This window comes from Fundulus heteroclitus, chromosome 1 (genome assembly GCF_011125445.2).
Source record: "Fundulus heteroclitus isolate FHET01 chromosome 1, MU-UCD_Fhet_4.1, whole genome shotgun sequence".
Taxonomy (NCBI): Eukaryota; Metazoa; Chordata; class Actinopteri; order Cyprinodontiformes; family Fundulidae; genus Fundulus; species Fundulus heteroclitus.
Window position 1 is genome coordinate 6,056,622 of NC_046361.1, and position 22,705 is coordinate 6,079,326.

Here is a 22,705-nt window from a genome sequence, read left to right on the forward strand (position 1 = left end):
AGAAAACCAGCTGAGTTCCTTATGCGTTTTGCAGACCTGATGACAGAGATGATGGACATGTCCAGCGATTTAGTGGGCTCGGGGATTCCCTTCCTCGATTATCGGGCCTACGCAGAGCGCATTTTCTTCCCGGGCCACCAGGAGTCGCCACTGAGACGAGATCTGGACGTCCCGGAGAGCCGGAGACAGACAGTGGAGCAGGGCCTGGTCCAGCTGTCCAACCTGCTCAACAGCAAACTCTTCCTCACCAAAGTAAAACATTCACGACTGCTTTGCGAATGCCGATGCTCCCACAGCAGCTGTTGTCTCATCTTCTGCCCCGCTCATTGTCCCCGCAGTTCATCCACACGCTTGAGGTTCAGCGGACATTTTCCCCCAGGGACCGGGCCTACGTGGCCTCTCTGCTGACCGTGGCCCTGCACGGTAAACTGGAGTACTTCACCGATATCCTCAAAACGCTGCTGAACGACCTGGTCGAACAGTACGTGGCCAAAAATCCCAAACTCATGCTGAGAAGGTGAGAACTCGTTAACAGAATGGAGCAAGAAATCTTTTTTTTTTTTCCTCACCTGCTTGTATTTTCTGCTTTCTCCCCCTAGAACGGAATCAGTGGTGGAGAAGCTGCTGACAAACTGGATGTCGATTTGCCTCTACACCTTTCTGAGGGTATGTACTGCCGGATTTGGGGGCTCAACAACCATTGAATATAAACATCTGTCAATATGGCAACAATTTAGAGTCCTTATCAAAAACAGCTGACTTCACATTCCATCAAGGTTCCCCTCATATTTAGCCAAATGAATATTTTCGGGATCATCAAGAATTTTAGGAAGAGTGATTCAAGTGTAGAGAAGCAGGCTTAACAAGCAGCGGGCATGCGTCCTGATGGAGCGTGCAACGCAGAAGTGTCGCCACCGGTGCAGAGCTTGTTTAAGCGTGTTGGTGAGAGTGCATCTGGGCGGGCAGTGACGCAGGAGACTTCTGAGCTACCGTCTTGTGACAATGGGCACCAAGACTGGGGCAAAGTTAGTTCTCTGATTATGATTCGGACATCTGAAACGTTATGTGTGAAGTAAAGGAAAGTCCTGCATGAAGGCACAGTTTACAGTTCTGCCCGAGAACACTGCCATGGACAGAGAGGCATCAATGTGTCCTCCAGGAGCCGCTTTTTACAACTGTCCAGGCAAAATCTACAGATCGATGCGGACGTTTTCCCACAATGATGGAGCGCCGTGTCTCAAAGCAAATGTGCGAACTAATCAACTTCTTGGTTCCAAGAGTAGAAGAATATAATTTTGGACCATCCCCCACACTTTCACTGCACTGTGAGGGTTAGGTCTGCTTTAAAGGAACATTGCCATATTTTTAATGGTACGGAAAAACACTGGAATGTTTGATCTGGAGCGTCGGCATATTTGGGATCAAGTAGTGTTTGTTGTTAATCAGCACAAACGTGACAAAAAATGTAGTTTCTTAAAATATTTCACCCTGACAAAACTATAATATGATGACATGATGTAGTTCAATGCATAATGATCTACTTTGTTTTATATTATTTTCAGTCCCTCTTAACAAGCTCCTCCCCCCCAAAAAATAATGACCAGGAAAATAAAAAAAAAAGTTTAAAGTTTAAATACAATAATTTAAATGTATTATTCAATAATATACATTTGTTTAGATTTTTATTCTTAAGAGGTATGCAGTGTCTCTCAGCTGTTCATTCAATACAATGAGGTCTGATTCACATGGATGTTAGAAAACAGAAAGGACCAATGATCTTTCAGCTTCTTAAAGTCTCATTTTAAAGAGGGATATTTTAACAACTACTTTAATTAAATGCCAATAAGTAGGGGTAGGGTTTGACTTGGGAAATAGTGTTCAGCCGGGTCAAGCCCAACCAGGTAATGTGTGCAGAAGGAAGTTCCCGTCTATCCCAGGTTGTCCTTTTAGATTCAGGGTGCAGACCGGTTAATTCATCAGTTTTTCTTTTAGCCATTGTACTGTGTTTTCTAATGACGCGTCATCTACTATAAAACAAGGTGTAAACAGGTTCCAAAGATCGCCTGCACTGAGGCCGTTGTAAACCAGATTTAGTCATTAAGCGGAAACAGTCGGACCTGGCCGCTGAGACGGAGAACAGTTGGTCCTGGAAGAGCTCCTGAGTGAATAAATCCTCTCTGCTTTCCGCCAGGAATCAGCGGGGGAGTCGTTTTACATGCTGTTCAGAGCGATAAAACACCAGGTGGACAAGGGACCCGTGGACGCCGTGACAGGAAAAGCCAAGTACACTCTCAATGACAACCGGCTGCTACGAGAGGACGTGGAGTACCGGACGCTGGTGAGGATGGGTCCCAGTGTCACTCACATTGGTTCTCTTCATGGGGGCTTACAAGAAAAAGCTATTATCTCCTTCTTCATAAAGTGGTTTGTTGTACTTTTTTAGTTTTTTCTCTAATTGCTCGTGGTGCACACTATAAATCTGACCTCTGTAGAAAAGTGGCAAGGAGCAGAACCGAGCAGTGACTGAGCCAAGCAGACTAAACCCGGGTTTCTGCAGGGAGAAGAAAACCCTGCTTTGTTCTGATCCTTGTGCTCCTGAGCTGCAGTAGTTGCCTCTCCCAGTATGAATGGTTACTTCAGTCAGTGTTCAGCCTGACATCAGTGCTTGTGTTTATCACACAGGCTTATGCCTTACTTTTGAGTAACTTGAAGGAACACAGCACTACACCTATTGTTGCCAGGTCTGATCAGCCCCAAGATGACGTAAAACCCTCCCAACCTTATTTAAAAAACTAAATCTCAACCTCTCTTGGACTTTGTTAAAAGCGTAGAACTATTAAACACACGAAAAAGAACCTGCCATTTGCGCACACGTGCACTCAGGCAAAGAAAAAAACATTATTCATACAGGCTGCCCACAAACTGTACAATCAGGCAACCAGATAACTCAAAAGATCACTTTAACAATCACTTTATAGCAACTGGATTTTTTTATTAATAGCCTCCCTACATGAGTTGTTTATCCAACTTAATGTAAAATTCCTTTCTCTCACTACAGATTAGTCTTTAACACAGAGCCGTGAAACATTTTTAAGCTGATCAGCAGAACTGAATCCCACTTGCCGTGTTTACAACATTGACCAATACGCCTGATTAACCACAGAAAATGAATTGATGATGTCAGGTTTGACAGAGTCCACACATTTCAAAAATAAATTGGCCAATAAAATGAGTTCAAGGAGATGGAATTTTATTAAAATGTGGCAGATTTTACCTTTTGGCCTCACAAGGACAACTATTTTTTTTTGTTTGTTTGCAGTGTTTTCTTTCTAAAAAACCTGCCAAATGTTGTGAAATGTTTCCCTATTTTTTTTTACAACCCACTCATAAGCTATTTTTTATTGCTCAATGTGTTCAAAAGAAGCCTACTTGGGTGGAAACCTGCCCAACCTGGCAACACTGACTACACTATTGCTTTTTTTTTTTTTTAGATTTTGGGATTTTATTGAGATACATTTTCTCCTCAGCACTGTAAGTGTGGCCACAGAGCCGCTGTTCAGCCGGAAGCATATAAAACATTTTTTGAAAAAGTGTGCCCTTTGAAAAAATGGAATGCTCCCCCTTTGCTTTAATCTATCTCTGCTTCCAGACCTACCAGGTATTGCATCCATGACTCCGTTGGTATTTTAGTCTTTGGTATTGCACACTCTGCAAATGCAAACATGATGTGATGCAATTTATTATGAAGCTCCAGATTAGATCATGTTTTACTATGGCTCAGTCAAAGTCCGCACCGATATCTGTGACGAGAAAATTGATGCTAGCAGACGCCGTCCTTCCAGTCTGAGTGAGCGCGCATCAGACTGAGACTGAGTCCAATTCAACACTACATCACACTACAGGTTGCTTTATAAGTAATTTCAAATCCATGTTTCCTTTATATTCCTCTTCAGGTAGGTGCTCCGTTTTTGCTGGTGTATGACAAAAAATAAATCAAATAAAATAAATAAATTACCGTATTTTTCGGACTATAAGGAACACTTAAAAATTCTTAAATGTTCTCACAAATGGATGCGTTTTAGAATCCGGTGCACCTTATATATGATTATCGTTATGCTTACTGACCGACTTTATGTGGAGCAATGCGCTCACAAATCTGTTAAAATGTGTAAGTACGACTTTGGTTAGCAACGAAGCCGCTCCACTCAATGGAGATTGAGAGCATTACCGTATACCGTGTCACTACCTGATCGGACCCCTGAGCTGTCTACAAGACTGCCTGAATGTAATGTAAGGCTGCCCGCTCCCAGAGTACGCGCTAGCAACAATAAACCTCAAAATGATACTTAGAGATAGGGCTGTGCATAAAAATCGATACAAAGATTAATATCAATGTTTTTAAAATGATTTAATATTGATATTCTGGCTCTCAATATCGATATACCTCTCAACCCCTAGGGGGCGTTATTAAAGCGAGCCATTGCTGTTCACAGCGAGGAAGTGCAAGTGACACGAATTTGCAGAATGGCCGTCAGGATTTTAGAAGCGCCTTTGTCCTTTAAATCAGACGTTTGGGCACATTTTGGTTTTCTGTGACACGTTTAATGCATTGAACCAAATGCACTTTATTTTCCTGTTAATATATCAGTGTTCAATAAATTGAACATAAATATAATATTTGGCTGGTTTTGTTGATTGAATGACTTTGAGCATTAATTTGAAATAAATAAATAGCGAAATTGGAGTCAACTGAATTATCGAGAATCGTATCGAATCGGCTCATCCTAGATGATACCCAGCCCTACTGGGAAACGTCTCTCAAACCCCTGGCCTGAACAATGTCTCTAACAACCTCCCCATGCCCCCGTGCAGACTCTGAATGTTGCGATGCCGGCTGGAGCTGCCAGCGGAGGCGCCACCAATCAGACGGTCCCGGCGAAGGTCCTGGACTGCGACACCATCACCCAAGTGAAGGAGAAAGTTCTGGAGCAGTCCTGGAAAGGAATGTCCTTTTCACAGCGGCCGCACGTCGACTCACTCCATCTTGGTTAGTGCAGCTGAGTTTAAAAGTGAGGGTCTGAAAGGGACATTCAACTGTTAACCGGTGGTGCCGGCTAACTGGTTGACTTGTGCAGACTTGTAGTGACAACTTGTTCAGCCATCAGCAGAAGACTGACTCTTTATCTCTCCCCTACAGAGTGGCGGGCAGGGGTTGCAGGTCACCTCATCCTGTCAGACGAGGACCTGACCTCAGTGGTGCAAGGCTCCTGGAAGCGCCTCAACACATTACAGCACTACAAGGTGCGAGCAGCTCTCTGATCTTCCTCCTGTGCCCTGCAGAAGTATCCGTACCCCTCGAAATTCGTTTTCATATGTTCTCACATTATAACCACAAACGTACATGGTATTTCAATCAGATTTAATGTATAAACTATACAACAAAGTAAGGTAGTGGAGGGACAAGCCTACATAGTTTTAATAACATTTGCAGAAGAAAAAAAATCTGAAAAGTGTGGTGTGCATTTATATTCAGCCCCCATTTTCTTTGAAAAATAGTTACATTTAGGTCTGGACTTTGCCTAGATCTCTTTAAAAAAACATGCTTTGATCTAAAACAGAGGTGACCAACCAGTTCAGCACCAAGAGCCAGACTCTAATCCAGGCACATCGCAAAGAGCAGCACAACAAAATCTAAATTTAAACAGTTTTAATAACTCAAATGGCTTTAAAACAAGAACCAAAACAGTTTTAAGAGTTTTGTATCAAGATTTATTACTCCTTAGCTTATTAGCTGACAATAAAAACAGCTGAAGCCACAGAATGTCCCCAGGTTCATGTAGACAGTGCCCCCTGGTGGTCAATTGGAATAATTATTCATTCACCAAGTATTTAAAAAATATTAGTTACAAACCAGCCTTACTGGGACTTTAATTATGACTCCATCTGACAAATTATTTAAAAATGAGTGGGTAGATCTCAGTAGATGAGTAGTTAAGGCTGAAATATTTGTGTTATTTTTTCCTCCGTGTGGTGGGGTAGGGGGCATTCGTGTGTGCTGTACCAATACCTAAAAGTGACTTAGAAAGTCATTAGAGTTAACCTAGGTGTTATGAAGTAATGGACCTTCCTGCTTTAACTTTGCTCCCCCTAGAAGATATATTGGATAACTGCTGAACCAAGTGTGTAAATCGTCCTCGCTGAATAAGGAAGGGAAAGGCCGGCGGTAGTGAAAATCTTTTCAGAATGAAATACAGACTGCAGTTAAAATGAGAAAACTGTAGTATCGGCCAAGCCACTGCGACCTTCACAGGACCAGAAGAAGAGCTGCATGTCTGATCTAAACCATTCCATTCGCTCTGGCTGCAGGTTTGGGGCTGTTGTCCTGCCAGAAGTCGAACAGCCGCCTCATTCCCAACTCTCGCAGCTTCTGACAGGTTTCCTTTCAGAACTGGCCTGTATGTAGGTCTGCAGCTGCCCTGTCTCAGCTATTGATGGCATCTCCACAGCATGATTTATTTATTTAACCAGGACAGTGCACATTAATTAACAATCTTATACTCCTGTACAGATTGTAAATGAGCCAGATTATAGCATAGTTGCTAATCTACATCATTCTAGCGCCACCACATTCATTCTGGGGAAGATGTGTTCAGGGTGATGTGCCACGCTACTTTTCTACTACTTTTTACTTTTCTATCTACATTTCTCCACACAGGTAGTGGCATTTGACTTTATACAGGGGTACCAGGGTAAAGGGGGCAGAATACAAATTAAAGAAAAATAATGTTGAAAAATATGTATTCATTTCCTTCTTTGTGATCTATTGCTTGGTGTTGTATTCCTGTTAAAATACTTTATGGTTTGTGGTTGAAATGGGACAAAATGTGGAACAGTTCAAAGGGAAGGACTGCTTTTGTAGCCCTTTGCACCGTTTGTCCCTGTGAGTGTTTGGCCTCTGCATGGGAAGCGTGTTTTACAGCTGTAATGCCACTGTTTGACGCAGGTTCCTGATGGAGCGACCGTGGCCCTCGTCCCCAGAAACAACAAGCACCACCTTCATGACAGCCACGATTACATGCCTGGAGAAAGTGAGTCACACATACTCAAGAACACACAGCAAACAGCTAAGACACCTTATATGTTTTTCTAAAATATTTGGAAATGTGGATATATAATATCAGTTTTAACAATATTGAGCAATTCAAGTAATAGAAAACAGATTTCAGGTGAGAAATTAATTACGACATGTTTCATCTCAACTAAAATGGCTAAAAAATAATGCAGGGTGTGAACAACATTGTAGAATCTGAAGGGCTTTGACCCGATTCTGGACCCGGGTCAAAACTCAGATTGAGATCTTATTGAGATCCTGTGGGGGTGATTAATAACGGGCTACACGTGCAGGAAACGCCTCAAACATGAGGGTGAGAAATGGAGAAACCTTTCCTCGGAGCGACATCAGACCGTCGAGGACTACAGGAGTCGTCTCACTGAGCGTCTCTTTGCCAGAGGGGCGAACACTGCATCCTAACGTTTTCCTCGGCTACAGAGAAATAAAAAATAAGATGTTTTAATGTAAACTTCTCTTGTAAACGAATGGAATGTTTGATATTGGTGGAGTAATTTTCTGTTTTATCTGTACACACTACTATAATTTGGAAATGTTAAACGATTTAACATAATGAGATGAAAATCTCTCAGCTGCTTGTTTTACTTTTTGCAGTCACTGCATTTTAAAAAGGAATATGCAAATTCCTTTATTTATTTCTGCACAATATGATCTGCTGTTTGGGATGACTTGTCTTTACTTGGCCAAAATGACCAGTGGGGGTCACTGTTGAGCCTTTCTGGGTCATGCTCCACAGCTTAGTCTGAAGTTCTGAGGTGGAGAATACGTGTTCTGCTGGTAAATAGGTTCATCAATGGGCCGTTTGAAACGAGTTAAAGGTGTACTGTAAGATAAATGTAGAGAAAATTTACAAAGGTGCTGAGCATAAAAAGTGGGAAATATTTTTTTTATCTATATCAGTATTTATGTTTAACATCCTATATCATAATGTCAGAACATAGTTAACAACATATTAATAATATATTATACATTAACAATATATGAAATGTAGTATAGATATTATAATAGTGTTATAATACTGAGAATTACTTTGTCTCTCTTAGTACCAGCCATGCTGATGCAGCTGTTCTCCCCCTCCCTACAGAGACCCCAATGTTGGATGATGGGGAGGAAGGTGGCGTGAGACTTTGGCATCTGGTGAAGGCCAGCGACGAGTCCGAGCTGCCGAAGCACAGGAGAGGCAGCATGAGGGAGAAAGGAGGGGAGCGAGCGAAGGCCATCCCTGAGATCTACCTCACACGGCTGCTCTCCATGAAGGTAACACCGCCGAGTGGGAAGAACTGGGAGAATTGGGGGAATTCCAACCAACCAACCAGATAACAAATTAAACGGCTGCAGTCAGTAAATGTAGTTCTGTAACCGGAGCCAATCTGAAGTGAGTCAGCAGCAGGAACAGGAATGGGATTCAGAACGACGCTTTAAACGCAGCTGCCATCAGCATTGGTTGCTTTAACATCAATAATCTAATCTTCTCCAGTAGTCTTTAATGATTTATCACTGTGTGACTTTGTTCTCATACTTCACCAACCATGCAATAAAACGTTAGTTATGTTTCCCTCCGACCGATCGGCCATCTTTTATTTTTTAAAGAAGGACCTTTTCTGTTGTTTGCATCCTTCATATCTAACTCTGCTCAGCTGACTGAAGCACAGCAGTCCTAATGACCGTGGCTCTGGGACTTTCTCCGCCTAGATTTTCAAACTGAAACCTCCATCCATTGTGATCTAATGTGAGCTTTCATTATTAAAAACATCTGAAATATTCATCTTCTTGATGTATGACGAGCCAATTGCAACATTTGTTGTGCTTTGAAAGTACGCTTTCAGACAAACTTTGTGAGACGCGTCGGGCTGCAGAATAAAAAGTACAACATATCTGAAGCTAAAGTCAAACCTGTATGTAATACAGTCACCACAGGGCAGAGTGGAGAGTGCAATTATACTATAGTTTATTTATTAATGTGAAACTACATTCCTTTAGGTCTTCAGTGGGTTAATAAATTAAAATCATGGATCTTAAGTTGAACAAAAGATGTTTTAATGTCTTGATCAGGCTCTTTATTATCCTGTCAAACTCAATAGCCCACAATAACGTGTGAAACTTTTAGTGACCCTTTGTCAATTTTAAGACTTTTGTAGTATTGTGTAAAAAAAAAAAAAAAAACTTTTTTAGAGAAAATCTGTATCAAGGTTTTTAGAGTTGCTGTAAAAATTCAGCTGGTGACCTGAATCTGCACATCTACTGTCAGTAGATTTAAAAATCCATTATTTTTCCAGTCGTTTCCAAGCAGTAGCACCTCACATTGACAAGAACACCGAACACTGCTGCTGATGGAAGACGACTCAGAATGATCCATTTTCAGGATCACTGAGGCATTACAGGAAGCACAGGAATCTAATCTAATCAGTTTATATAGCGCCGTTTTACAACAGATGTCATCTCAAGGCACTTTACGGAGTCAGTTCCATCAAATCAGGCAGATTGGTATAAAGGTTCCTAAGGAAACCAAGCAGATTGCTCAAGTCATTGACTTGAGCAATTCACGTGCTTGCAGTTTATTCAGGGAGGGAGAAAGAGAATGGATTGATTGATTGATTGATTGATTGATTGATTGATTACAGGAAGGCTAAATGTAGTACAGCAAAGGTTTTGAGTTTTCAACATCTGTTTGTCAAGGAACGCACTAGAATTAGATATGCTGGAAATGTTTTAGTTTAGTTATCGCGAGCATACACGGTACGATATTTTCAATCGTTGTACTCAGATACAGCTCAAACTGTACGACGAAGCCACAGGGTTTAAAAGTTCACTGCTCACCATATCTGTTCTTACACTGTGCGGCCCGATGCTCCGTGACTGCTCTCACTGTACGTTCAAAAGCGACACGTCGGACTCAGCCCCGTAGAGAGATGGTGCTTGTCGGGCTCATCTACCCAAAAGCTAAAACGTAGGCAGTAGAAGAAGAAAAAGACGGAAGTGTCGATGCTCACTGTTAAATATGAGGCTCCCTAGAACGAAACGCGCTTAGTTTGACTCCATGTCACACGTACCGCCGTCATGGTTCTCTCCGCTCCTTTGTTTTTGTTTGAGAAGAACAAGAATCCCCTGGTTTGCACACGTGCAGTGCGTGAGGTCGGGGGAAATCGGCTCATAGACGATCGTAACTCTGCTTCAACAGCAGGACATGCTCACGATCACCTCACGAGGGCCGACTGAATTTCAAACATGTTTGATTTTCACCGACCGTCCGATTCCTGATCAGGAGGTGGTCGTGAGAGGCTAATCGTCCCTCGTTACCCCCTGTAGACTACACGACGCAGGACGCACGATCAAGCTGAAACTCGGCCCAATCCAAAAAATTCTCGCACGACTGAAGAATCGGCCTAAAAAGGGCAAAAACTCGTACTCGCCCGGCTTTAAAGATCTGTGTTCTCTAGAAATGTAGACTGCAGTTTTTCTAATGTGCTGATTTCTGATAAAAGGTGCCGAACGGCTTAGTGATTGCTTACAGCAACTGTTAAAATCAGTGTCAGGAGGTCGGAGGTTTACAAAAATCAGAGACACTGGAAAAAGGCTGATTATCTATAAACAACAGGGGGGAAATCTGACCTGATAGAGAACAGATAAGCGCATAAACCTTGACTTGCTGAAAACCTGGAATTTAGTTAAATCTTCCATGGGGATCACCTTGGTGGTGCTGAAAGGCTATTTTGGTTGTCAAACGTATAGTTGCACTAGGAGAAGATCCGTGGCAAGAAATTAAAATTAGTTAATTACTCTTGACAGGCTTCTGGTAACCAATTCACTAAAGATTAAATTCAAAATTGGTTCTTTGCCAAATTGTCTTGGTTTTAGACACAGCAGGCGGTTCATCTCTTGAGCTAAGGAGACTTTTTGTACCTAAATGATTAACTGGCCAGAATTAAGCAACAGATATTCCCCTGAAAGTAAAAGATGTAGCAGAAAGGAATTTATAAAAGAGGAAATAACTTTGAAAGGCCTTGAAGCGGCTTGAATAATATGTCGTAGGACTACTTCAAAAGATTACTAGAGCACCTGGGACAATAGCGGCCAAACTATAAAGAATCTCAAAGAGTCGACCCTGTCGTACAGCATACTGTGCTTTCCTGAACCTGCTCTCTTTACTTAGGGAAGTCTTCCACAGACTTACTAATATATTCATTCACTTTATGTTAATTGACTTTAATTGGCTCACTTCAGCTGTGGAAACTGCAGCATTTTAGGAGAAGCCTCATATCTCCTATTTTGAAACTCATTTGTTACTGTCACCTCCTCTGCGCTATCTCAGGGCACGCTGCAGAAGTTCGTGGATGATTTATTTACTGCCATCCTGAGCACCAGCCGTCCCGTGCCTCTGGCTGTCAAGTACTTCTTCGACCTGTTGGACGAGCAGGCGCTGCAGCACAACATCCCGGACCCGGAGACCATCCACATCTGGAAGACTAACAGGTGACTCGGGTGTGGATGTTAGGGGGAGGGAGGGGCCAACTGGCTCTGGTTGCCTTATGGGGGCAACGGCATGGAAGCTATACAAGGAAATGTAGCTCAATTTGGCTATTTTCCTGTCTTGCACAAATAACAGAACATCTGTATCAATCTACTGACTCAAATGAACCCTCACTGTTTTCCTCAAAAGGCATAAAATGCAGCAATAAAAATAAGTCATATGTAAAGAACGAAAAAACAGCTCATTAAATATTTGATACTTTATAGAATTATACTTTATATAAGAAATATCCCCCTATTTAATTGCACTTAAAGGAGGAATAAGTAATAATGAGTGTGTTAGATCGGAACAACACATACACAACTGACAGCCTATTATGGCGTTTCTTCAACGGCGAAACTCTGAATTTTTACTTCCACAGGATAGGTACATGATGTTGTATTATTTTCTACTTCTCTCACTGGCTTCCATGTTAGCAGGCTGCTGCTGAGTGGCTCAAGAACCAGGAAGTAAACACGGGCTACACGCTGAACCAAAGTAGTTCCGGACCTCACCTCTAGGTTTGAAAGGAGAAAAACTTGACTAAGACATTATTGATGGAGAGGACCGGTTGTTTATAGGAAATGTTACTTCCATCCTGGGTGATGAATGAGAATGATTTAGGCTGATTTTACAGTCAGTTTCTTACTTATTGCTCCTTTAAGCAACATAAATGTGTCTTTCTGGATGTTCAAAAAGTTAAAACACCCTATTAACTAGTATAAAGAAGTATTAAACTGAAGGTATTTCTACTTTGCAGAACTACCTTCAGACACTCTAGACTTCAGACTAATCTAGAAGTCTCATAATCGGAGGAAAGTTTATCCCACTCCTCAATTTCAGCTCTGAGATGTTTGAGTCACCCCAGGACTTGCCACGATAGTTTTCAGCTAGTCCTTGGTGGATAAAACTGGTATGTTGTGGGTTATTGTCTTTTTCCAGGGTCCAGATCTGCCTCTCATACATAAAATAATTAATAGTGTAAAACATTTCCAAAACCAGCAGGTTACCTTCTCTGTACTTGCAGCTTTTGTTTGAGTCTTTTCCTGGTATGCTGTCTCTGGTTCAGGCCAAACATGTCTTCTGGTGTCCAAATAATAACATTTGGACTCATCAATGCTCAAAGAACGGTAATCCAGACGTCAAGCTCTTTGTCCATGCTCTCTGTGGCAAACCTTAGTCTGGCCTAACCAGAGATTAACATTTTACAGAAAAGTTTTTGTTGTTTAGTGGTATAAACCTCAATGTTTATGTATTGTTAAACCTGAGATTAAAGGAGCAATGAGCGATATTTCACCACTAGGTGGTGCTAGAGCATTGTCTGTAGACCAAAACCAGATGTGTATCAAGCCACGCCTCTCTCTCTAGCTCTACTATAGCTGCCACGTGGCCCCTGCTTTCCCTTCTCACACGCCTATTTGTAAAAGACAAAAACGTAGCAAAACAGCATCACCTTTCTGAGGATCATTTCTAGCGAATAAGGAAGTAACTCATTACTTTGTAATACTGTAAGCAAGAGAATGTTTTGATCTGCTGGGAGTGCTCTTCGTCATGTTGCTCCAACATCTGATGGTGGTATTCTAGGGCAGGGAGGGTCTCAGTCCTGAGTGGCAGTTGTTCTCATCCACGCACGGCTATGTAGACAAGAGCCTGGAGAAGAACATAGAGAGATGGTGTGTGACATCATACCATAGTCCATCTGAAATAAGAACCGTTAGTTCTTCACATCACTATTTTTTAGTTATTTCTATCTAAAATAATGAAATGTTGCTTATTGCTCCTTTAAATATCCAGATGTCCAAATATGTTAGAAAACACAGTCTGAATCCTTCTAAGACTCTCCCTCCAGTCAACACTAAAACCGGCTACCATAGATCGTTAAATTAGTTGTAGTAGAAGTTTATTATGGCATTTAAGGTAAATATCAATGTTTTAGTTTATGAAGTAATAAGAATTGGACCAATCAGGCTATTCCAGGCTTTTTTTCAAAGAAACAATGTCCTGCAGGTTCCTTTGTTAATAAAAACATTTTTTTTAAATAACAAGATTATCCTCTTTTACAAGCTGACTTTATGCTGAACGTAGTGGCATTGCTGCAACAGCAGTCCATGGTTCCAAAGGTGGATATTAAATACTGAAAAAGTATAACAATTTAAATTTGGGTCATAAAATTCATAGTTTTGTAGAGATACGTAGGTGATGCTCTTGTTTTTAGCTACAAAAACGTGTCTGTGCAATACATAACCTCAGATGTTGGAGTTTATTTATGCAACACTTAACTTGGAATACCAAACTCACTGATATGAAGTATTTCTGCTCTCAGGTTGTGTTCTGAAATGGAGAAACAGTTGGCTACCCTGTCCGCTGATTAGCCTTTATTAATATAGAGAAACTGGTAAAGTTGGCGAAAAGTAAACTTTTAGGACACAACACTCCTGCTAAACGCGGTCCGGAAAGTGGACCTCCGTGACGATCCCTGTTCCACTATCTGAATCAGTCGTCTCATGTTTTCCCACAGTTTACCTCTGCGGTTCTGGATCAATATCCTGAAGAACCCCCAGTTCATATTTGACGTGCAAACCTCCGACCACGTGGACGCCGTGCTGTCCGTCATCGCCCAGACCTTCATGGATTCCTGCACCATCGCTGACCACAAGCTGGGAAGGGTGAGGAGATCCGACAGAACCGAGTCAATCCGCACAACGAACGCTCACACGAACCTGCTGCGGTCGCGCTTTCTCCACTTACCTTTTAGTCCCTCTTCCATCCATCCATCCATCCATCCATCCATCCATCCATCCCCCCAACCAACCATCTATCTGTTTTTTCTCTATTCATCCCTTTATCCGTCCATCCATCCGTTTGTTAGTCCATCTGGCCATTTATCCATCCGCTTATACATCTGTCAATCCACCCATTCGTCACTCTGTCCATCTGTCCTTCCTTCCCTCTGTCCGTGTCGCTGTCTGTCTCCAGGGTTTCCCTTTCAAAGTCTGACAACTGAAAAGATATCGGCCATAATTTCATGGCAAGGTTTTGCATTTATAAAAAAAAAAAGTGGACCGGAAAGATGCAGATAAGTCTGGAAATGTGACCGTGGAAACACGTGGAGCGTTGGCCTCAGAAATGTCAAGTCCCAGCTCACTAAAGTGGGTTGTAATGAAAACTAAAGAGCTTAGTTAATAAATAAATGACACGTAACAGGAAGACCTAAAGCTCTCTTGTGCATACAGAAGAGATTTAGGGATTCCTTTAAAAAGTCGTAATATTTTGCCCATTTTGCTGATCTTTCAGGACTTCATTTGTCCTCTCTGTGCAGGATTCTCCCATCAACAAGTTGCTGTATGCCAGAGACATCCCACGTTACAAGCAGATGGTGGAGAGGTAAGAATATAGCAGCCAGTCGCCCCGGTGACCCCCGGCACAAAAAAACTCTGCGGAGGAGGGAGGGAGGGAGGGAGGGAGGGAGTGAAGCTGAGGACATCTGTTAGTGGCAGACATAAGGTAGACTGAGCCTGCGGGGCTTCCATGCATGGATAGTCTGCAAGCAGACGGCTACAGTTACTACTGTCAGCTGCACATTAAACCATGCAGATAACGCTAGCGATACGTTGAAGCTTCGCTGAGCAGAAGTCTGTCCAACAAATCGGCTGCTTTCATTGACCTCATGAGGTTAGTTCAAGACCAACCGCTGCATAAACGCTTGGATTTCTGTTGCGTGTGCTGTCCTCCGACGCATTACAGATCTGCCAGGATTTCAGAAGAAAACTAACTTGAAAGAGAATACGGTTGCATAAAAAAGGGTGGTTTTATAGAAATATAATAAGCATTTCTTCCGTTTTTCTCATTTATTCACGTTCCTGCAGGTACTACGCTGACATCAAGCAGACCATTTCTGCCAGTGACCAGGAGATGAACTCGGCTCTTGCAGAACTCTCCCGCGTACGTAAACAGCATCGAGACCCGACAGCCGGCGTGGATCCATTAAAAAAAAAAACGTTTGAAATTGACATGTGTGATATAATGTCTTCCTGTCCCCAAAAACAGAATTATGCAGCTGAGGTCAACTGCCACGTGGCTTTACATGAGCTGTACAAGTACATCAACAAATACTATGATCAGGTGGGTATCCCTAAAGCTCCATCGTATACTCTGCGTTAGATATGGGCCGCTATGACATTCTGGCAGTTTGATAACCCGGAGTTGAAGTTCTACGGTATCAGCATGTCATCTGGCTCCTTGTTGCATATGCCCATAATTCCACGTCCTCCGCTCCTCTACGTGTTCGCTCCGTTCCAGACCGCCTCCCCGAGTCGGTGAGAAGCAAAGCCTACTACATCCACGGTTACTCCGTCTAGCTCCGCTCCGAAGTCTCTTGGGGCCCGAGGAGAGCGTGTCCGGTTACAAGCACACTACAAGTAGAATGCAAATCTATATTGGAGAAGATTACTATGTTTCAAATTAAATGAAAAATCTGCCTCCTTTGATGCTTAAAGAGTGGTTTGCGTCCAATATTTAAATAAACCAACTAATTTTATCCTGATTATTAAAAACTGGACTTAATTTGTGGTTAACAATCTTTATTTACACCATTTAACTTTGACAAACTGGAGGTTTTTGACGTTCTTTTTCCTGTTTGCTACGATTGCAATTGAGGAGCTTGACCGAAGCAGAAAATAGGACTTGTTCTGTATTTTGACAGAGAGCAGGTCCACTGAGGGTGACTTTCGGAGTAGTCACGGAGAGAATGTGGAGCCGTTCTCATTAATTAAAATAACAACGTGGTTGCTGTGTCGGTCTGATGTGCACGTACGTGTAGAAAATGGAGCGGTCACGGAGGATGTGGAATCTGGGGTAACAGTGGGAGCAAAACGAGCTGATATTGGCTGGTTTAGTCAAGCTCAGCTAGCCAGCGTGTAATTTCCTACCAACCCCCCCAAAAAAAGACATTTCACCTTAAGAATTATAAAGTTCCCTTAGTTTACGTGCCATGATTGTCTCAAAAGAGCCAAAGTTGTCTTGTAAACCATATTCACTACCGGATAAGCTTGATGCCCTTTTCCAACCAGCTGACAGGCAGTGCACAGCAACAAGTAGGGGAGGGGTTGGACTGTGTTAATCTGGACTTAGTGCATCAATACAAAAGTCCCATAGTTTCAGCTCTTTCTCTTACCTCTAATTAAGTGGGACTTTAAACGGACTGAACGGTGTGACTAAAGACGTGAGATGGTGTGAAACCGCTTCTAAATGATGAGAGGACCTAGTCTTTGCTTTCTCTCATTTCCACTGGCATTTCAGTGGGAGCTGAAGCACAAGTTTGGCTATTCTCCAACATTAGTGTTTTCTTTGGGTTGGGATGGGGTTTAAATGCCCGATTTCTAAGATCTGTGTGAAATCTGTAGTTTTTTCTGCCAAAGTAAAAATGTTTTAATCCATTCAACCCGTCTGACTGTTTATCAGTTGTTTGGTATTTCGTGTAACTGGGCTGGTTCTCACAGTCCTGTGGGCTTGTACAGGAAGCACAAATTATTTCTTATGGGGTGAAATATATTTTAGCAATTCTTTTCTTTTATTTTTTTCTCTTCACTTTATTGTTGGTTGGGATTAATTACAAAACATGTTTCCCTGTCCCTGACCAAAAAGCAGTTAAATGAGTATAAATGAAGCGTTGCGGCAAATGTACGACTTGCTGCTGCTTTGTCTGCCTATCTTTTTTTTTTTAACTCCCTCTTTGCATCTTTTGCCAGATTATCACAGCTTTGGAAGAGGACGCCACAGCTCAAAAGATGCAGCTTGGTTACAGACTCCAACAAATCGCTGCTGCTGTGGAGAACAAGGTAACGGACCTATGACCCTGGCGCCAGGGGTGATGTTGTCTTGACTCGTGAAGGGAAGGCCTCGTCAGAAAAACGTGTCCTTTGATTTTTCCTGGACAAAAAAAAAACTAACAGAAAAAAAAAACAAGCTATTTTTGTCTAAGAACAAAAGATAACAAGGAAACGCTGCGACCCGAACTGTGACATCGTCGGACGGACCGGCTTTACGCGGAGAGAGAGGCTGACGCTGAAGGATCGGAGCGCGTTTCTGCTGATGCAAGTCGTCCTCTCGCCGGGAGAAAAAGGGACGCCACTTCAGCACGGAGGGAAGCGCGGGAAAAAGAATGTGGAAAGAAGCACACGTCAAAACATTTTACATTCACTGGTTTTCCTCCTCGGATTTAAGTCTGAAATAAAGAGACATTATGAAAAAAAAAAAAAAAACAAAAAAAAAAAACGGTGATCTGGACAAACGCCACAGCACATTCCCACCTGACAAGGTTGGCTTTTTATTCCAGGGGGAAGAGTTTGCTCTATACGTCGACACTGTTACAGCGTTTTCTTTTTTTCTCCTCTCTCTCTCTCTTAAGTCTTACGTACTGGAAACACACACACAGTGACGCTACGTGGCGTTTTTAAGGAATTTTTTTTAGTTTTTTTTGCTCTTCCTGTTTCAAAGCCCTTCTTCCAAGTCCTACTCTATGCCTCTGTGGATTTTCTTTCCATTGATTTTTGCTTCTGTAGATTGTTGCTGCCTCGATTACATTACAAGAAGGGACCACTGTGGGTCTTGTTTTTCTACATTTGGCAAAAGACGGCTGTTTTGGCTCATTTTCTCAAACGTCGATGCACATTTTGTAGGATTTTTTCTTTTATTTGTAATGCCCAAAATAATTTGGATCATATCACCTCATTACTGTACCTTAAATAATCAATTTTTCTTTAAGAAATCTAGAGACTCTTTTTTTTTTTCTTACATATAATTAAAAACTGGGTCCTACTGCCAGTTAGTGAATGCATCACAGTAAGAGCAATCATGCCACGCTGACAACACTCTTAAGTATGATAGCCGTTACAGATTGAAGATGCAAAACGGCTAATTTTGTGTCATAAGGTGGTTGGGGAATAAAGTTAGAAGAAGCACAGAGATGTGAAAACTATCTAAAAAAGACAAGATTGTGAGAGAGAGCAAAAGTATCAGTAGATAACAGGAAGGCTCCATTATTCTTCTGGGCTGTTGGATCCTCTGTTGCTGCACAACAGATCTGACAGAGATCTGAAAAGTTGTTATAGGGATTTATATTCTGTAGAATATACTCATGAAATTGGCTAAAATCAATATATCAGGTTGAAGCTGGACAGACAAACAGCCACAAATCTGTGATCGGAGAATCTCCACACATTAATTAGCCCCTCAGTCCCAACATATGAATTTAGATTTGGTTTCTTCTCTCCAAGATTTCTTTGCCAGAAGCTCGTGAACTGTTGCAGGACATAAAGGAATAGTGACAAATTTTAAATCCAATACCTTTTGTAGATTCTCTGTTTATACATTGTCTAAATTTCATTTGTTTTGCATTACCTGCACAATTTTTATTCATTTTATTTTTATTTTGTGCGTGTGTGTGTGTGTGTGTGTGTGTGTGGGGGGGTTATTTTAATGAGCCAATTCAGCCCTGCTTGTTAATACTGTGTGAATAAGGAGCTGATTGCATCCTCTGTTGTGTTTTTCCACAGATGTTTCTACTGATAAATCAGCTGTGCCCGGTTTTTTCGCTTTAATTAACATTTCTGTCGTTGCTGTCACTGTGGATGTCAGATTTTAGCCGCCTTGTGGCGGAGCGAAGCTTTTTATCTTGTGAATATTTCAGTCGATAGGACCACTCTTGAAACGATGTGCCTCTTGCTCCGCGACGCCACACGCGGAAGGCTTTTAGCTGTTGTTTTTGAATTTAATTTATTGTTTATTTATTTTATTGCTCATGCTGTTGTTTTTTTTATTCCTGTCAGGCCTACACAACCGTGGTTGTTGTGCCGTTCCAATTCAGATTCTTGTCTTTGTCGTAGAAAAGCAGCTGTGCCTTTTCTTTGTACCGCGTGGTGTTTCTCTAAGATAACTGTAAAGGATCGAGTCAAAATCAAAGGCACTATCAGATGAATCAGTCTTTTTTTTTTTTCATTATAAACTACTGTAGTTGGAGATTATGATTTCACATTGCTAGAAGCGGTAACATTGTACATAAAAAACTCTTTTTTAATTTTTTTCACCTTGCACATTAATGTTGCCTGCAGATGATGTGTATGCAGATTGTCTGATGTCTGTTCTGTAGATAACATACCGTTCCCCAGTAATCTCCACTCTTCTTCTCTGACTAACTGATAGGATGAGCCTAACAACAGCTTCATTTGATGCAATAAAGTGGTTCATATGTACACGGATGTTTTAGGTATGTGCTTGCACTTTTTTTGTTTTCTTTCAAAATATTTGTTGTAGTGTTATCCCCATTTAGTAACCAATTGCCCAGAACTATATATATATATATATATATATATATATATATATATATATATATATATATCATATACTATATATATATATATATATAAATTTATTTATTTTTAGAAAGTTTAAAATGTATAAAAAAACATTTAGCTTTGGATTTAAAGGAAAACTTGTTAGCCTAGTAAAAATATTGGGTAAAAGTTTAAGACTGTTCTCTCCGCTCCTTCTTCCTACATCACCCTGCCTTTTTTGTTTAGCATATTTTTCAGACCATAAGGCGCACCGCATTATAAGACCCACCATCAATTTTGAGGAAAATGTATGGATTTAAGGAAATCCGGTGGTATATAATTACCATTATATAAATTATAATCAATTTCAGAAATTATGTACAGCCATCCATCCATTGTCTATACCCATGTCTCCATGCAGGGCGGGGGCTGGTACCTATCTTCAGCTGTGATTGGGTGAGAGGCAGGATCTTCCCTGGACAAGTCACAAGTCTTCCACAGGGCAATTATGTAAAAAAAAATATGTAAAATTTTATATTATTTGAATATTATACTCATATTAAATAGATATTAGTATATGTTTAATGTTACCCATTTGTACATGCATGGAGATACACATTATGGAATTAGTTACGCGTCACGCACACATACCCACATACAGAACGTAAAACAGTGTCCTCAACATTCACCTTTCAGCCCAGATTTCTATTCCCATAGCATATTCCCATAGCATATTTTTAAATAATAATTTCAAACTGTGTGTTTCCTGGTGGTGCTTCCAATTCAAACCTTTCCCAAAATGAATAAACTTCTTGCCAGGAATGGAAAATGTTTTGAATATTCTCTGGTAATTGATTAAAGCACATTTTTTGCACTGTTTGTACCGTGAAACCGAACTATATCCTAACACTCAAGGCAAAACTCTGTCACACTGTATTTTAAGGTAACCTCAAACTTACTGCTTCCTTCTGTGACATCACGGAAAAAAATTATAAGAATTAAGGCAAAATGTAAGGCAGACACAAAACCCATGTAGGGAACGCTGGTCCCAGATGCCTGAGTGGGCTGCAGAAGTGGTTTAAAATGCTCAAAGGCTTCTTTTTTCCAACTACATATCATCCCCTAACCCAGTGATCTAAATACATGCAGGTGCTGGTTTCTCACTGTTACACACATATAAATAGACAGATTTGTGCCCCTTATTTACAACCCTTTGGAAGTAGAAAATGCTACCAGGTACCATGGGGCTTTAAGCTTAAGCTTGACCCATCGTTAGTCAGGGGCACAAAGGAGGACAGGAACGATCTGCTCCGGAGTGGCACTGCAACAGCTGAGGGAGGATTTAGGAAAGGCTTCATATTTTTTTGTTGTCTTCATTAAAATGAAGTTTTGCAATATTACAGCCTAGAGGGAAAATCTCATTTTCAAACCTTCCTGGAGCTTCTGATTTAATTTTGCTTTGTCCTGTTTTTTATTTCTTTGTAAATCAAACGCCGTATCTCAAAGGTGTCGCTCTATGTAATAGCAAAACATCTGCTGAAGCATCCTTTTAAACGATGCAGTCTTTCTAATAGTGTTTTGAAACTTAACGCACTCGCAAGACAGTCCCAACAATGATCGTCCCTATTTTATGGTTTAGCAATAGTTCAATAGGTCCTGTTTGTTTCCCCCTGTGCATTGAACATTTCCTTTTTGTTCTTCCGTAGTCTTTGATGTTGCAGTTGAACAAAAGGCTGAGCTGATGTGCAAAAGTTGGCCAAAATGACTCAACGGCAGTAAAATGCTGACCCTTCAGACTGGTGCTGCTGTTTTCGTTCCTTAATGATTGCAAACATTTCTTCGTCTCTTTATCAATCCACGTGCAAAGCATTAGTGTGGAAGTTGGATCAGGAGCACAGACATGGTGAACCAAATCAAGTTATTGGAATGGGACAAAATTATCAGCTTCCCAGACAAAATAAAGCATAAAATTTTTACGAGTAACTCAGGTTTTCCAAGTTACAAATAATAAAATGCAACTAATACCGACTCAAGTCAGAATTCTAAGTTGCATAGTCTGAAGACTGCAAATATGCGGCTATTTCATTGCCGCAGATTTTATTTTATTTTTTTCTGCGTTGGCAAATCATTACGATGAAAACTGTGGACACAAAAATGTAACGCAATAAATAGCAATACTGTTGTAAAAGGTAAAATTAAGATAATATTAAATTACATTCGCCTGAAGTCACCTGATATGAAATGTTCACTGCACAAAGCGGAATCCATTAAGTGACGGGATCCAGCGCTTGATTTTCTTCATCGCGCTCTGAGCCCGTTTAATGGCAGAAATCCATTTTTTCCTCTTAACAGGATGTTTATTTTTATTTAATTTTTGTACTTTTTATTTAGCCATTATAATTATTTTACATAACATTTCCTAACAGGATCTTTAGGGATGTGATAAAATGCTTTCGCCTTCCCTCTGTGGTTTGTGCATCCTGGGGCACAACACGCATCAACCATCATCTTGAAACTGAAAAACTGTTGATGACTTTCTTACCCTAGTTTGTGCATAAGCTTATTCTGCAAATATGGCGCATGGTGGTTGCGTGATGTCATCTCCCGGAGCTCATGCCCTTCACACCGAGCGGCAAAGATTGGTTAGAGTTTCCACCGGCCTGCAGCTCCCACAGAGAATGATTTTTAACCTCCTTTTTCTGAATACATGATGTATTGACTACTTTCAGGATGGAAGGA

General features: G+C 41.2%; 1 protein-coding gene across 4 annotated transcripts in view; it reads left to right on the plus strand.

Moving 5' to 3' along the window:
- The window catches only part of LOC105934241 (plexin-B1), a 101,493-nt gene extending 81,602 nt beyond the window's left edge, over positions 1 to 19,891 (plus strand). For all 4 annotated transcript variants that reach the window (XM_036152055.1, XM_036152081.1, XM_036152157.1 and 1 more), the window contains 14 exons: positions 35 to 252; positions 339 to 517; positions 600 to 666; positions 2,192 to 2,338; positions 4,873 to 5,047; positions 5,198 to 5,301; positions 7,004 to 7,088; positions 8,214 to 8,386; positions 11,439 to 11,599; positions 14,155 to 14,302; positions 14,956 to 15,020; positions 15,503 to 15,578; positions 15,684 to 15,758; positions 17,384 to 19,891. In XM_036152055.1, coding sequence (XP_036007948.1) covers positions 35 to 252; positions 339 to 517; positions 600 to 666; positions 2,192 to 2,338; positions 4,873 to 5,047; positions 5,198 to 5,301; positions 7,004 to 7,088; positions 8,214 to 8,386; positions 11,439 to 11,599; positions 14,155 to 14,302; positions 14,956 to 15,020; positions 15,503 to 15,578; positions 15,684 to 15,758; positions 17,384 to 17,488 — 1,778 coding nt within the window. In that variant the 3' untranslated portion in view covers positions 17,489 to 19,891. The remainder of the gene's footprint in view (positions 1 to 34; positions 253 to 338; positions 518 to 599; positions 667 to 2,191; positions 2,339 to 4,872; positions 5,048 to 5,197; positions 5,302 to 7,003; positions 7,089 to 8,213; positions 8,387 to 11,438; positions 11,600 to 14,154; positions 14,303 to 14,955; positions 15,021 to 15,502; positions 15,579 to 15,683; positions 15,759 to 17,383) is intronic.
- Positions 19,892 to 22,705: the final 2,814 nt, after the last annotated feature.